A 16,176-nucleotide genomic window follows, 5' to 3' on the forward strand; every position below is an offset into this window, starting at 1 on the left:
AGAAGAACCAAGTACTTCAAATACACTCTGATCTGTGGAACTCAGATTAACATTTACAGTCTACCCTATAAGTGTCCTCCTTGAAGGTAACATAGAAATAAGGACAGAGGGCAAGGACCATGACTAGGAGGTGTCTAGGGCACAAAATTTAAGGAGGCACTTACTCTCAGATGCCCGCCCTGCACTTACAAGTCCCTGAGACTAAGTGCCTCCTTAAATGTTATGCCCTAGGGGTCTCTTCACCTCCTCCTAGTGCTGGCCCCTAGGGGAGCTAAAATGAGACCTTTTCTAAGGGGAAGGTTGAAGGGAGGACAACTGTAATCATCCAGTTCTGGTGAAGATTTCAAACAAAACTGATACAGCACATCTTAGCATTAAGATTCTTGAACTTAAAATGAGATTTATGATCTTTCATTAGCCCCCAGTGCTGTGCCCTCCAAATCCCACCCCCGATATGCAGCTTATGGAAAGTTATGAAGGGGAAGTTGTAGTCAGAAGAGCATCAAGTTTCTATTCATGTTAGGAGAGGGTGACTATAGTTGTCAGCTGAAAGTCAAGTGTAAAGATCTTTTCTCTAGTAACATACTAAATCTCTCTTAATTTCAATTCTTCATTCATCATCTCTATTTTTACAGATATAAATGAATTAATGCATGGAGAACATCTAGCCCAGAGCTGGCATGATTGAGTGCACAGTAACCAGTAACTATTTCTTTCAGCAGGAGGATAATGGAACTCGGGAAACACTTATCACCCAAGGTCAATCCATCAGCAATTCCACATTATTTAAAGACAGAGTCAAGCTAGGTACAGACTATAAACTCTACCTCTCTCCAGTCCAAATCCACGATGATGACCAGAAGTTCTCCTGCCACGTTATGGTCAGACCTGGCAAAATCTTGAGGAGTTCCACCACAGTCAAGGTTTTTGGTAAGATTTTTTGTTCTCTGAGCTCCCTGCCGTCTTTCTGTCCATTTCTCCTGCCTTGCTCCACCCTGGAAAGAAAGTGCCCTGTTAACTGGAGAGTAGCCCTCCAGGGTAGCTACTCTAGAGCTGTTTCCCTTGAGACTGTCATTCATGTTAGGGGTGAGGATAAGGATAGAAGTTAAAAAACAATGATTGAGTTGATAGAACAAAATCACACAGAAAGCCATAGATTGGCCAGTTTCCTGGTGACCACTCCTTATTTACAACTTTAATCTTTCCTGAGAATACTGGAAATCTCTTTAATTATGACTGCCAAAATCTAATTACTTAGTTGTCTAACTGTCTTGGTTGCTTGCTGGAGGAAGGCGGAATGGGGACAGTGTGAGGAAAGGAAAATGATAAACACAGCTCCAAAGAAACTGCAGGAGTCTCCCCACCCCCAGCAGGGCCAGCTCCTCAGCAAAGGAGCCTGCAGGGATGGCCCTCTATCCCTGCCTTCACAAAAGTGTAGAGCAGAGCTGAAATATCCACTGTGGCCTCACTCAAATTGCACAGACTTTGCAGGGAGTAAATTTGGGGGAAATGTGAAAATCCTACTTTGCTCAGTGATGCATGGCAATATTAATAAATACAAACCCCTGGCTTTGGATTTTTTTTATCTTTGTCGCCAAAAACTGTGTTTTTTAAAAAGTGATTTTTAAATGAAGGCAAAGGGAAAAGCAGTGATGTGGATGAACAATTAATTATTTTTGCAAATGAGGTAAACAGAGAGAAAATAACTTCACAAAATCTAAGGGCATGAGCTACTAGATTTTCCTTCAGTTCTCTGAATGACTGGACAAGTGAATAATCTTTGTTTTTACTTAGAATCATATTGCATTATTTTTAAAGATCAGAGAATCCAGTATTTTGAGGGAAATGCAAACCCTGTGGTGCATAAAGATAGAAGCAGCTACAGCCAAGATTTCTGTAGTTTGAAGTCTTTTGCTTATAGCTCTTCCTATCTCTCTCTCTGGCTCGCCCTCCTTCCCTCCCTTTCCCTCCACCTCTCCTTGGGGGATGGGCTAAGAGATAATGGATCACCCCTGATGATCAGCTTGCTTATGGAGCCTGAACAGTGCACTGTGAAGAGGTGGGAAAGACTGTTCATCTCTCATCGATATCACCCTCCGCTTACTTACTGGGGCGTGACTGTCTTCGACCCAACATGAAACTGACTCATTCGGCCTGACTTTTGGCAAATCAATGAAGGCAGCTATCCAGGATGTGAAAAGAAATGTCGACTCTAAGTTAGGTGAACTATGTCCCATTTGACCAAGGGTTTTTGCACCACAGCTTGATCTAACTGCCTTGTCAACATTTAACCGTGCCCCATATCGCTCTGCGGCAGATACTTCCATCTTCGTCTTGAAAGCTTTTCACTCTTTGACGTCTCGCTCTTCTGGCCCTGTTTGTGTCTACATCTCCCTCTCTGTTTCTTCTTTGATCTCCTTTCAGTGGATGCTTAAAAATAAGAGGTTCTGCCTGCTCGTTCATTAGATTTTCCCTGCTTCCTGGCTTTCCTCTTTAGCGAATGGGCCAGCCAGGCTGTGCTTGGCCAGTCTCATCCAGTCCTTAGATGATGTGTGTGTGCCACCAAGTGCATATTATAGTGGTCCTGGCATGGCGATAAAATACATGTCTTATTCAGGACCCACTCAGCATCCCTCAGTGATTCCTCAAATAGAACAAGCCAAAAATAAAACCTTGAAAACCTTGAAATAAATACCCAAGTGTAGCAGAGACCCACTCCAGCTTGGATGCCCTAAATCCAGCTATTTCTTCTTCCTTAATAATGCCTCCATTCTCTAACAGTCCAGGAACCAGAAGCTTCCCCAGCTCCCTTGCTACTTCCTGCCCCTCTCTCACTAATCTCCTCTGACTTGACTTTCCTTATCAGGGAACCTGCCATCACAGGTTTGCTCCTGCCCCCTCCTAAGCCCTAAACCTGATTGTCCTGAGCTTCAAAAGGAATGTCTCTCTAGTACCCTTGCAACTTTCAGTAACTGTTTTTTCTTTCAGGTCCTTCATTCCAATAGTATCTATTGCTAATATGAGGTCAGAATACCCCTCCTCCCTTTAGTGTATTTTGGTTTAGGTTGTATTTTGGTTTGGGTTCTGCTGAAAGAAAACACTGAGACAAGGATTTGAGTTAAATTAATTTATTTGAGAAGTATTTATTGAGGGAATTTATGGAGGGAAACATCAGAAGAGGAGTGGAAAAGCCAAGGAAGGGAAGGAAGATAATGAAATGTACATGATCATGCTGGTTACCAGTGTGGACTTAGAGCTCACTCCCACCAGAGAACTCCAGAAGAACACACATCAGAGTTCTCCCATATAAAGGCAAGGAAGTTGGGGTATTATCCACCAACTCGCCATCTGTTATCACCATTAGCTCTCTAGACTTCCAGTTTGCCCTACTTGTGGACTAAGTGTGCTCCCATAAATCCTTAGGAGGGACTCATTAGGTATGCCCAACGAGAGGCCTTCAGCAAGTAGAAGCAAGTGCCAAGTGGATGTAGCAGACAGTGACAGCACCTGTGACAGGCTTACTGTTTCTCCGCTGGTTCATAGACAGCTCTGTCTGCCGTCAAGAACTGACTTGAAGCCACTTCAGTTCAACATCATGTACTCAGTGTCTATTTTGTGCTGGGCACTGTTAAGTGCTAGAGATGGAGAGATGAATGAAACAGCCTGGCTTCTAGGCACTGACAGTCTAGCAGGACATCAAAATCACTGAAATATTCTCTGACTTTCTAAGATCTGTATTTTCCATGAAAATGTAAATTTCTTAAGGACAGTGAAGTTGAGGGGCGCCTGGGTGGCTCAGTCGTTAAGCGTCTGCCTTCAGCTCAGGTCATGATCTCAGGGTCCTGGGCTAGAGCCCCGTATCGGGCTCCCTGCTTAGCGGGGGGCCTGCTTCTCCCTCTCTCACTCCCCCTGTTTGTGTTCCCTCTCTTGCTGTGTCTCTCTGTCAAATAAATAAAATCTTAAAAAAAAAAAGAAGACAGTGAAGTTGATCTGTCCACCTTTGTTTCTATGTATCTAGCATACTGCTGGGTACATGGTGGGTGTTTAATAAATATTTGATGAATGGTGAATTTTACATGTACGCATGCACACACACACACACACACACACACACACTAGTGGCCAGGTCAGATGACAGTCAGTGCCACTAACTATGTTTTATTTGCCTTTAAGCTAAGCCAGAAATCCCCACGATTGTGGAAAATAACTCTACGGATGTCTTGAGAGAGGTGAGTCACATTAAAACCTTTGATAATCTATAGTATAATATGCCAAGATGTGTTGTGTTGCATCATTGTCCAGAATGTTTTCTCAAAGGACCTTATTCCTTGGCCCTCAGTCAATTAATTTCTGGTGAAGAAGGGAAGCTGAGTTGATCCTAGAAACCAAATGGGAATCCTTACTTCCTGACTTTAGGCTCTTAGGACATGTGATCTGTAATCCTTAGTCCTTAAATTTTCTGGAAAAATAGTCTCAATAGTTTCAGTTTCTCCTTGATAAAAACTGGAGAAGATAGGGAAAGAAAAGTAGGACAGAAAGTAGTGTGAATCCTGGTGTAAGAATGAGGCTTTTGTTCAGCTGCATTTAATTTGTTCTAGTCCATTTCCTATACCAGCTTTCCTATAGTTTTTATTTAGAAGTAACAAGAGGAAAGCTGCCCTTCTGTAAGTCCTTCAGAACCTGGCTATTTCTCAGGCAGTAGGGGAAGGGGCAGGTGGAAAAGGAAAGTAGTGTAGGGCTATCTGACTTCAGTTTCTTGTTGATAGTTCCCAGCCTCAAGTCACTGGGATCTGGGCTCACTTGCCAGCTCTTCTTGCTGGCTGTGACCTTGGGCAAATAACTTCAATCTTTGTGGTCAGTTTTTCTATCTCTATGAAGAGGATAAGAAGGGTATCTGCATATTGTTGTTGTTCTTAAGAATTAAACGAAACAATGTATGGAAAGTTCTTGTATAAATATGGCAGGTATTAAGCACTCAATGAACATTATGATTGTTGTTATATTGTTATTACTATTAGTGTTAATCAGCTATCTTGGGGCACTTTGACTTAATTCAAGCTTTTTAAAATCCCAAGTTATAAAATAAATATTCCCACGAATTCTCAAACATTCCTTGCTACATGAGATGAGAGAAAATTATACTCATATTCTAGTTTCTTCTAGTCCTACGAACACTAAATAACTTATGATTTCTGATCCTGCTGCATATCAGTCATTTAATTTGACAGCTGCATACAAATCATAGCTCAAACTCTGTGGGATGGTTTTAAATGAGAATATATTTGTGTCTTCTGTTGATTTTATGTATTAGTCTCTTAGATAATTGCTGTTGTAGTCCTGAGTATATAAAAAAGATTTAAAATTTTTTGTTCTTTCACAATTAATTCCAATTTTATTAGTGGACTTCATTTCAATAGTTTAAATAAAACAAACTAATGGCACAATGTTTGATAGGTGTTTTTGGTTCTTCTAAGGATTTCTTGAAGGTTCTTTATGCCAGTGTTTACAGGTAATAAGGACTCAATCCAGATACGGAATAAATCTATAAGATTGGATCCAAGAATTCCAGTTAAAAAGAAAAAGGACTTTCTCTTACACGTTATCAAATTTCCTCTTCTGTATCCATGCTTACCTAGGCTCTGACTAGGAAAATCGGAGAACCTTCCTTCCTGGGGAATTAGTGAGTAATCTCTCACCGACTCTACATAACCAGTGACAGGACACAGCTTGTCTGTGGATCTTTTAAGATTTTGCCAAACATTAGTAATTCTTTACCCTAATATTCTTAGAGTCCCCATTGTATTTTTAAAAGCTTCTTAACTCTTCAAAGTCCTTTTACATGCTTTTATCGAGTCATGCTTTCATTGAGCCTCTGAAGAAGGTAGGGCATCAGTCATTTTACAGATGAGAAATTGGGGCCCAGAGAGTCTACACAACTGACTGAGTCACTAATAAAAGGCAGAGCAAGGATGAAAATTTAGCATGCCCCATTCCAGGCAGGATGGTATAATGAGAGGAGCCTATGGTTCAGGGGCAGAGAGAACTAATGTCAAATCCTAATTTGACCACTTCCTGGCTACATATCTTCATCCAGTAGTTCACCTCCACGAGTCTCAGCTAAGTCATCTAAAACTGAGATCAAGATTAATATTTCACAGGATTCTTAGGTGAATTAAATTTATGCACACTAATGGAGTACTTTGCACATAATAGATGTCTTGAGAATATTTCTTTCCTCCCACTATTTATCATTCACCTATTCTCTTTCACCCATCCCTTCATCTGAATATATATTCATAAATCTCCTGTGTGATTGATTTTAGGAGATAGTATGAGATAATGAAAAAACAGAATATTGATTGTGGAATCCAATAGACCTGGGTCTGGATTCTCCTCCATCACTTATTAACTCTGGCCCCTGGGACCTCGATTCCTTAGGTTCCTCATCCTTAGCTTCCTCATCAGGGACAATGATCCCAAACTCCCAAGAGTGATATAAAGACCAAATGAAAGAACATATGCGAAGTATCTACCATCTGGCATCCATAAGTGTTGGGTAATGGTAATTTCCAACCCCCCCTTCATTCCTTAGAAATTAACTAATTCAACATGTTCATATTGGATACCTACTATGTGCTGCATATTCACTACACCAGCAGCCCTTGGTGTTAAAGTAATGGGGATTTGGTCAGTTGTGAGTTATGTTTTCCAGCATTACTAAAGCGATAAAGTTTATGGTTAATTGGCTTTTCCTGAAAAATAGAAAAGCCCCCAAATTACCCTAACAATGATGCTTCTCAGGCTTTGACATGCCAGGGTTGTCCAAGGAGAGTGTCACACCTGTGGGTGTCATATTCTTGTGAGTTCCAGGGCAAGACTTCACCAGGGCCCCAGCATGGTGCACAGCCTCGCCCCTGCAGCTGAGATGGAAAGGGAGTCTTTACTGAAACCACAGGGCCCCTTCATGTACCAGACTTTGTATTCCAAAAAAAGATGCTGGCCTAGAGAGCCATCAGCCCACAGCCCTGGCCCTGCATAACCCACTGTGAAGATGCAGCAAAAGAAGGTACAGAGAGAGGCATGAAAACTCCAGAGTTTACTCAATAGTTCGATCTTTCCACGAGCCACATGTCTCTGTTGATGCCTCTTTTTATTTAACGCCATCATCTCTCTGGATCTCGTCCTTGTTACTCTCCACGTTTATGATGTTTGACAAAAGTTAGGTGAAAAAAAATATAAAACTACTTAACATGACACAGGAAACAAAAGTAGTTGGGGTTAAAATGCCTGAAAAGGGGGCGCCTGCATGGCTCAGTTGGTTAAGCATTAGACTCTTGATTTTGGCTCAGGTCATGATCTCAGGGTCGTGGGATTGAGCCCTGGGTCAGGCTCCAAGCTCAGCTCTGCTTCTCTCCCTCTCCCTCTGCCCCTCCCCCATGCTCGTGCATGCTCTCTCTCTAAAATAAATAAATAAATCTTAAAAAAAAAAATGCCTGAAAATGAAGAGAAGCTAAAATCGTAAGGGACATATGAAGCAGACACCATAATCTAAAACCACATATTACCATTCAGCAGTATAGCTCTGGTGGCTGTTTGCAGATTTTCATTGTTGCTGTTTATTTAATTGTGATTTTGCAAAGCCTGAAACTTTGTGGATTCTTTGTCTTTCTTAAACTCCATTTCAAATGTATGTATGTGTGTTTAAGATTATGTATTAGAGCTTCTTTTCCCCTTCCTTCCTTCCATCTTATGACACAGTGCGGCTCTGATTTCCAGTGTCCAGCCATGGGACTCCCAGTGGCCATCTTCATTTACAGTGGTGAGTCCCTGAGCTTTCACCGCAGCTGGAGAGGGCCCTAAAAATGGCACCATACCCCTTTGGGAATTCATATGGGAAGTGAAATCTCTAATATCAGGCAGGTTTCTAGAACAAAAAGGGAGATTATAAGCCTGCAGTACAGTCCGGGTTTTTCACAAGTTTGTGTTTGGACTTGTGCTTGTTCCACACACAGCTCACAGGGAAGACAGATGTGGCTGTTAGAGCTGCTGACAGTCTAAGAACAAGCACTAAGAGGGAGCCACACACAGGTAAGGATGGAGCGAGGCAAGAAGCCATTATTATACCAGGATCTTGTCCGCTTTCTGGAAGGTTGATGCCCATAAAGGGCTTGGGCTTATTTACGAGACAATGAAAGACTGTGTTTATTAGCTCTTGTCTCCCCAGCTCCCACCACCCCTCACCCCATCCCCAACCCAGTAAAAACAAAAAACAAAAAACATTAGGTTCTAGAGGAATCATTCAAAATAAAAGTCAGCTCCAGCACAAAGGCCACAGTCCTTGCCAGTTGGTTTTATTCTATTCCAGAGTGAACATATTAGGCATATTCTCAACAGCCCAGGGAATTGTTCTCTCCCTATAGACTATTAGGTTTCCTTTTTTCAAAGCATCTCTGAGTATTTTATTTTTTTTAAAGATTTTATTTATTCATTTGAGACGCAGAGATACAGAGAGAGAGAGAGAGCATGAACAGGGAGAGAGGCAGAGGGAGAGGGAGAAGCAGGCTCCCCGCTGAGCCAGGAGCCTGATGCAGGGCTTGATCCCAGGACCCTGGGATCATGACCTGAGCCGAAGGCAGACGCTTAACCATCTGAGCCACCCAGGCACCCCATCTCTGAGTATTCTAAAATGAACATTAAAAAAAAAAAAAAAAAAAAAAACAGGGAAGAATTGGCATGCAGCCAGCATCTCAAAGACAAGGATAAAATCCCAAACCTACTGCTCAAATGAATGAGTGGTCTGTCGGGACAAAACAAAAGCAACCTGAGTGTTAAAATTGACCTCAGAACCTAGGAAAATGTTCTCTGTCCTTCAGTCTCCCAGTCATGGTCTCTCATCTTTTCATGGTGAATTTTTTTTTTTTTGGGGGGGGGAATGGGAATCTGTCTCTCTTCTGTGTTCACACTTATTCTCTATCCCTTTTTCTTTTGGTTTTCTGCCTCTGTTCTTTATTTCTCCTCCCTCACCCCATCTCTCTACCTTTCTCTTTTCCTTCCTGAGTTTCTCTCATCTCTTCTTCATGAACTCCCTCTTTAATAGACCTTAATATGAAATTGGATTATATTTTAAAATATTTATGAATAAGTTTCTATATCCTCTGTTCTTAATGTTTCACCCGAGTAAGTTGAAAAGTCTTTAATTCTCTCTGTGCTGATTACACATTACTGACGTATGTGTTAGGTTGTTGAAAAGACTTACAGGATTAAGACAGGTTCTGCTGGTGACACAGCTTTAATATGTGCAGGTGGTACAACACAGCACCAGTGGGAGAAACACCTGCACTGGATGGGGCCTGAAATCTCAGGCGCAAGCTTCTATGTCCTTCCACAGCTGGGCCCCACAGAACAAGCTCTGTACCCAGTTCTCAACTCACCACCAGGATGTCTGCAACCACCTGGGCCCCAGGAAGCCTAAGCTCCACTCCTGGTGGAGTCTCTTAGAGTGAGCTGGTCATGTAGGCACATTCCAGCCACCTGACCAGCCTCAACTGTCAGAACCCTCAGCTCCACCAAAACCAAGTGCAAAGCATAAATCCCGTTATTTTCACTCAGCAACACAGCAGGATGGTACATTCTGCACCCAAACTCACAGACCCATGGTGGCAAAACAACCTTTATCTTCAGTTAATACATTTTGAAGTTTTGGTCAGGACAGCTTTAGGGACCCTGTAGGTAAGTGTTTGGTCAGTTGATACCTGCTGAGATTAACTCATACTATGCACTCTTTCTCTTAAAAACACAAATACTTTCTTTCTATTTATCCTAACGTGGCTCTTTGCTGTGAGCCTCAGTCTGTGTTTTCAGAATAGATACCTCCCAGGCTGATTACACAAAATGGAAGGGATGAGCCACGGCAAGCTGCTCTTGCTGTCTCTGACAGGCTTCCTTCTCAGCCCTCAGCTTCCACTTCATCTCCAGGATGGTCCTCTCTACCTCCTCCAGGGCTCGCTCTCGCCTTTCCACTGCCCTCTCCCGCCATTCCACTGCCCTCTCCCTCCTCAGCACCTCCTTTTCCCTTTGGCTGGCCCACAGAGCCAGGGCCCCCACCTGCTCCAGGAGCTGGGCCCAGTCGCCCTCGATACCCATGGGGAGTTGGGGCCCCTGGGGCCTCAGGTCCTTGCGCTGCCCCACCTGACCGTGGCCGGTCTTCTCCAGCTCCTCTCTATGCATGCTCTTCAGATGTTTCCACAAGGCTGTGGTGCCCACGTTCACCCCGGGGCCACGGCTCACCTGCCTGCCACACAGGCGGCAGGTGGCATATTGGTTGGGGTGGTGGCCAGCACGAACAGGGGCCAGGTGGAAATACTCCCATACCTCAGAAAACCGGGTGCCCTTGTTGTGGGGTGTAGGGGCAGGCATGGCGCTTGCGAAAGGGCCAACCAGTTCTCCCTTCTCACTGACTGCCTCTTCCTCCTTCATCTCTAGGTCTCTTTTTACCTTCATCTTGGTTCCCTCCTCTTCCTCCTCTTCCCGCCTCATCCTGTGTCCTCTTCTACAGCTTTCCTTGAGCCAGAAGTCTTAGCTGAACCACAGCTAAAGCGAAATGAGTAATTGGGAAGGGACTGTGGTAACTCTTGGGGATTCACAACAAAGGTCAAAGGCTGGCCACACCTGAGTGGTATGAAGTTTCCACTTCACAGAGAGTCAGGGTGAGTCAGAGCCACATGAAATGGCCTCTGAGGCTCCCGTGTACATTCCCTCCAGGCCCCAGATATGTATTGATCCCTCCTTGTCTAGACCAGAAAGGCAAAGCAAATGAGTCCAGGAATCACAAAGAATTCAGTGTTCTCTACATTAAGTACCACCCTGAGTTTTTGAACATTGGAAATTTTAGGTTTTCTCTTGATTCCCTCCTGGCTGCTTCCACTGTTTCTGTGTCCTGGATGCCTATATATGGGTTTTGGAGGCTTCGAACCCTTGGGCTGCTCACGACGTCCCGGGCTGGGGCCTCACTGGCCTTCCTCAGGGTAGGGAGAAGCACGCCCCGGAGAGAGAGAGAGACGCTGATGGTGGGAGACACCCACACTTCCTGAGAACTGTTGCAACAGAGAGTCCAAACTCTGGGTAATAAAGTTCCCAGTGTAAGGTCAGTCTGGCCCTAGAGAGGTCCCTCTGGGGCTGAGATTCTGAGAATTCCGAACAGCAGGCTTAGCTGTTTTCAGCAGGAGGAACTGGCATGCACAGAGGAGGGAGAGGTGGAGCACATCTCCACAGACTTGTCGCCCGACGGTCCTTAGCGAGCAGCTTACCCTGCACCTTCCCTCGCACCATCACCTGCAAAGCCAAGAGCCGATAAGACTTTCCCGACAGCCGCTTACTCCGGGAGCTTGCCTGATTCACCCCCATTGAAATAAATAGATGGACAATTAAATTACATTGTAAAAAATAGCCTGACATCTCTCTCTACTTTTGGGGATCATTTCTTAAGTAATGGAGAGCCTTGTTCGTCAAGCTTTGCAACCGCAAAGAGTTAGGAAACACTCCCACCCCCAGCCCTCCAAGTGGGGACTTACTCACAGGCAAGCAGGGCTCTGAAGATGTGCCTGAGGCTCTGGTGCTGGGTGAGGGCTCCTGCACGCTGTGGGCGGCCAGTAGCTGACTCCTGCCCCCAGGAGGAGGGCGCCTGCAATCCTGTTCCTCCCGCTTCCACAGGTGCCTCCTTTCCAAGTGGGTGTGTCCCTGCCTGCCCACACACAGACGCCAACTTTCTCTCCGCCCCCCTTCCACACCCCCGAGAAAAGAGGTTCCTGGCACAGGGCTGGTAATAAAATAGTAAGTCGAGCACCTACAAGTCTTAGTTCTGTTTCCAGATAACTCCATCATCTGGCCTCTTAAGCAAAGGAAAATATGGAAGGGGGGGAAAGGGTGAGATTTCAGCAGAGAAACCACAGGCCTCAACGACATCTGTGCTTTCAAGTATCTTGTCCAATTGTCAGACCGTGAGTCTCAACAGTGGGTTTGGAAACTATGGATGTTGTAAATACAGTCAGTGGAAAAGCCAAAGAACTTGCAGAAAAGGGAAGATTAAGTGAGAGGAAACCTCCCAAGTTTAAAGAAATATGACAAGTTGAGAGACAGATTTGAGGTTGCTTTTTATTATATTATGTAACTGGAATTAGAAAAGCTCAATCACTATTGGCTTGTATTCTCAGTTGGAGTGAAATAAAAGAATAGTCACAGTTTAAGCAAAAATTTTATATTTACATAAATACTATATTTATATATATGTATATTTAGGAAGGAGAACCTACCAAGAGGAGACAGGAACATTTTGAAGAAGGTGTCTGTGGAAGAAAAATGCTTGAGTTATAGAAGAAAAGATAGAAATGACAGTAGAAAACAGACTGAAAGATAAATTTCAAGTGAAGAAAGAATGTTGAGAGGAAGAAAGACTCCAAATAGAAATGAAGAGTTGGTAAACAAATAGGGGAACTTTAAAAAAAAAAAATTCCTCCTTCTAAACTAAAAAGCTAAATGTTTTTTTAAATGGTTCTGTGGAAAGCCCTTATGAAAAGGTTCTGCCCAAACTTAGGCAAACTGAATCTGGGCTAATTTACAAAATGGTCAGCATTTCAGTATTTCATCTGCGGAAAAAAGGAAATGATCATTCTTACAGCCAGATGTGGACTCAATTTTCCTGACTCCTCAATCTCATCATGCTCCAGCCTCCCGCTGGCTTCCCTCTGCTGCCAGGACAACGTGCCCAACTCACATGTCGGCCTACGAACCCTTTCCGTCTATCCACCTTTGTGAATTCCCCACTATTTTCCACCACAGGCCACCTGTGGAGTCCAGGCCCATGTCTTCCCTGTCTGCAAAATATAACTCCATTCACTAAGTTATTCCCAGAGTTCACCCTTCTCTGTTCTCCTACAGAACTGCCCAAATACTTTTTGCCACTTACGACATCATTCTTTGTGCTATTGCGCATGTATTCCGTGTGTACTTAGAACAATGTGTGTTGGAGAAACCAGTTCTTTGGCTTGGTCGTGAATGCAGCAGCCACACATTAAGTGAGTGAGTGATTTTGACTTCGCAACAGAGGGATGTGTGTGTGTACACTCGTGGGTGTGTACACACAGACTCTTGTCCATATTTACTTCATATATATATATTTTTAATTTAAGATGTTTTTCTTCTTACTCATTTGGAAATTCCCAAACAGCAGTAGCTCTGCTTGCTCAGCAAAACCCTATAAACTTGATGTTTCATAGGAGGTTTGACTTGAGTTTGAACTAGTTAAGTCTGTGGCTTTTCAATTTTAGAGAGACTGGGAGGGAGGAGTTCAGGACGAGAACCACATTCTGACACAAAAATCTTAGAACACAGTCTGGAGGTGGTAGAGAGTATTTGAAATCTGACTCACTCCATAAGATCTGAATTCAGAGAATCCACAGAGTTAAAGCTTTTTAATATTTTTTTTAGTTGACAAGAGATTTCTTCAGTAAGCATGTTGCCTTTATAAAATAATGGAACCCCTACTTATTCCTGATATTACCATATCATCATCTTATGGTGGGTTAACTGAGCATGGAGAAAATGAGTCATGAGAGTGGTTAAAGGTATTGGCATTAATAAAAACCTTTACCACTTTTTTTTTTTTTTTTAACATTTCATTTCCTGTAACTCTTACATCCCTTCCTGGACCACCTGAAGATAAACATCAATCTTTGGCATTTTATTGGATTAAATAAATTGAACTCTCTTTTCTTTACTAAATAAGAATATATTTTAGGGGACCTGGTTTTACTTTTGATTTTCCAGGACAAAAAGTGACATAATGTCATGGATCTGCATTGCTGATGCATGCACGTGTCCCCATTGTCAAGTGTGGAATGAGTGGAAAACCTGGCAGCTGCAGTGTTCACTACCTACCATTTTGGATTCCACAGATAGTCCCCTCCAAAAGTCTCATGATTTCCTTGGGCTTTTTGTAGGGATGTATGGGAGGGTGCTAAACTGCACCTCACTAGGACCTCACCAGAAAGATGCTACTTCGGCACCCTTAAATTTGGTTTCTCAACTCTGCTCAGGACCAAACTCTTTGGGTATAACTAGTCTGTGGGGAAATTGGCACACCAAGTATTACATATAGTTCATTGTTCTTTACTAGTTAACTAGTGAATCCATCCATTGTGGAAAATATTTGAGAACTAAGAACCAGGGCTGGTTATATGTAAAATACATATATCTCTTGATGAGAAAACAGATAACTATGAATGGGATTATAATTTTGCAGTGTCTCAGATAAAATGATGAGGAACCAATAAGGATATTTTCACCAGGCTGTTGAAATAAACTATCATCTCAAAAAGAGCAAATACGGTGTTGGAAATAAAACATAACTGACCCTACCTCTAAGCTTTCTGGCTTTGTAACATAAGCTACCTGTTCTGTCTCTTTCATGTTTCAGTACAATGTGTTTTACCAGGAAATACCTTGGACTGGGACTGGAGTAAGAGTTCCCAATTGTGCCATTGACTACATTCCACTCCCTTTAACCACCCTTGTGATTTGGTGCCTTGGTTTCCCCATCTGTCAAATGGCAATGATAAAGCATGTCCTATCTGCCCTATGGGATTTTTAAGATGATAAAATGAAAAATCAATTACATAAATTCTCTACAAGTCAAAAGTGAGATATTTACAATAATGGTTTCTGTGGTTGTTGCTATAAATAGTACTTTACATTATTTTGGGAGTGGAAACAACCAAAATGCATATATCTTTTAGCTTTTAGTATAACAGAATATTCTTTTCTGGCCTCTGACTGTTAGAGCTTCTTCCATCTTTCTAGTCTTTGGCTTCCATTTAGTATTATTTTATTCTTCCTATATAGAGTTGTGATCTCCCTTCTCCAGAACCCAGAATCCAGACTTGCAACATTAGTCTAGTTCTAGATTCTTCATAGGTTAACCTATGATTCCAGCCATGAAATCATGACATCTCTGTAGGAGACAGCCTATTTGTAGCTCACATTTTCACATAACCTCTGAAAGGTAAACGCAGCTTTGTTGAAAGTGGAGAAAATCATTTCCTGCCAATTTGCCTCATGTGACAGTTGGTGGGGATGTAAAGGGTACCAGTTTCTTCTGAATTTGCAAATAAGCCTTTCTATGTTCTGCCTTCACCCCCAGAGAACATTTACCTGCTCCCAGAGGAATGTATTTCCCACAGCAAATCTCACGTGGTTTATAGAAGGAGGCTTTCCTCAAGGTGAAAAAGAAGGTAAGGAAATCAGTCAGTGGAAATGGGTTTGGCAAAGAAAGAAAGAAAACAAGGAAGAATAGAAATTGCCATTGCCCAAGTTGATCTTGGCATTTAAGGACAGTTCTAATTCCAAAACAAACATCGTCTTGCCTACCAGATGGCATTTTCTGATACCGCATCTAGTGCCTCCAAGAATCAGTGTGGGTCACATTTCCCAGAATTAAGAAATACACCTGACTTTTTTTTTTTTTTTTAGGTTCATTTATTTTAGAGAGACAGAGAGAGAGTATGTGTGAGCAGGGAGAGGAATAGAGGGGAAGGAAGAGGGGAAGCAGATTCCCTGCTTGATCCCAGGACCCTGAGATCATGACCTGAGCCAAAACCAAAAGTCAGATGTTTAACCAACTGAGCCACCCAGGCGCCCACACCTGACTTCTTTAACTCGCTTATAAATACTAATGTTTTATTCAACTGTTAGTAAAAGCAGATCTTTTATATGACGGCAAAAAAGTTTAACTCAACATACATTTATTAATAATTTCATTTAGTTCAAATAACTTAGCACCACTGCTTTAAGTCAAGAACCAAATACGTTCGACTTGTTCTTGTAAGGCTCTGAGTGGGGTGGGGTGGGGAAGGCTAGAGGAAGTATACATAAAGGACTGGGCTTTATGACAAGGAACTCCTCCAGGAGGATTAAAAATTCTTGGAACAGGAACACACATTGAGGCAAGCTCAGGTGAGAACATACAAAGCCGTATTTTTCATAGGTAGTAAACGGGCAGCACCTGCCAGAACAATCCCAGACATTCCCTGCCCAGGACAACAGCCCTTCTCCTTTCTCTTGAGTCATTTTTTTTTCTCAAAGCTCAGTATGTTTTCAACAGTAACTGAGTCCCATAGCTCTTGC

The 16,176-nt window shown here is 42.8% G+C and overlaps 2 protein-coding genes across 7 annotated transcripts in view; one reads left to right on the forward strand and one right to left on the reverse strand.

The window, feature by feature from the left end:
• CD96 (CD96 molecule) overlaps positions 1–16,176 on the forward strand; it is a 101,485-nt gene that overhangs the window by 36,569 nt on the left and 48,740 nt on the right. For 4 of the 6 annotated variants that reach the window (XM_078065852.1, XM_078065837.1, XM_078065845.1 and 1 more), the window contains 3 exons: positions 720–930; positions 4,174–4,229; positions 15,194–15,284. In XM_078065852.1, the coding sequence (XP_077921978.1) occupies positions 720–930; positions 4,174–4,229; positions 15,194–15,284 (358 nt within the window). The remainder of the gene's footprint in view (positions 1–719; positions 931–4,173; positions 4,230–15,193; positions 15,285–16,176) is intronic. The other 2 variants (XM_078065842.1, XM_078065848.1) reach the window with 1 other exon arrangement.
• ZBED2 (zinc finger BED-type containing 2) lies at positions 8,503–11,305 on the reverse strand. Its single transcript, XM_036066563.2, has one exon. It carries the CDS (start codon positions 10,534–10,536, stop codon positions 9,883–9,885), a length of 654 nt encoding a protein of 217 aa, XP_035922456.1. The 5' UTR covers positions 10,537–11,305; the 3' UTR covers positions 8,503–9,882.

The sequence above is a fragment of the Halichoerus grypus genome, chromosome 1 (genome assembly GCF_964656455.1).
Source record: "Halichoerus grypus chromosome 1, mHalGry1.hap1.1, whole genome shotgun sequence".
NCBI classification, from domain to species: Eukaryota; Metazoa; Chordata; class Mammalia; order Carnivora; family Phocidae; genus Halichoerus; species Halichoerus grypus.

What these genes read in the sequence shown, in the direction of transcription:
- ZBED2 (XM_036066563.2), bottom strand. Translation starts at nt 10,536, where the DNA reads ATGAGGCGGGAAGAGGAGGAAGAGGAGGGAACCAAGATGAAGGTAAAA.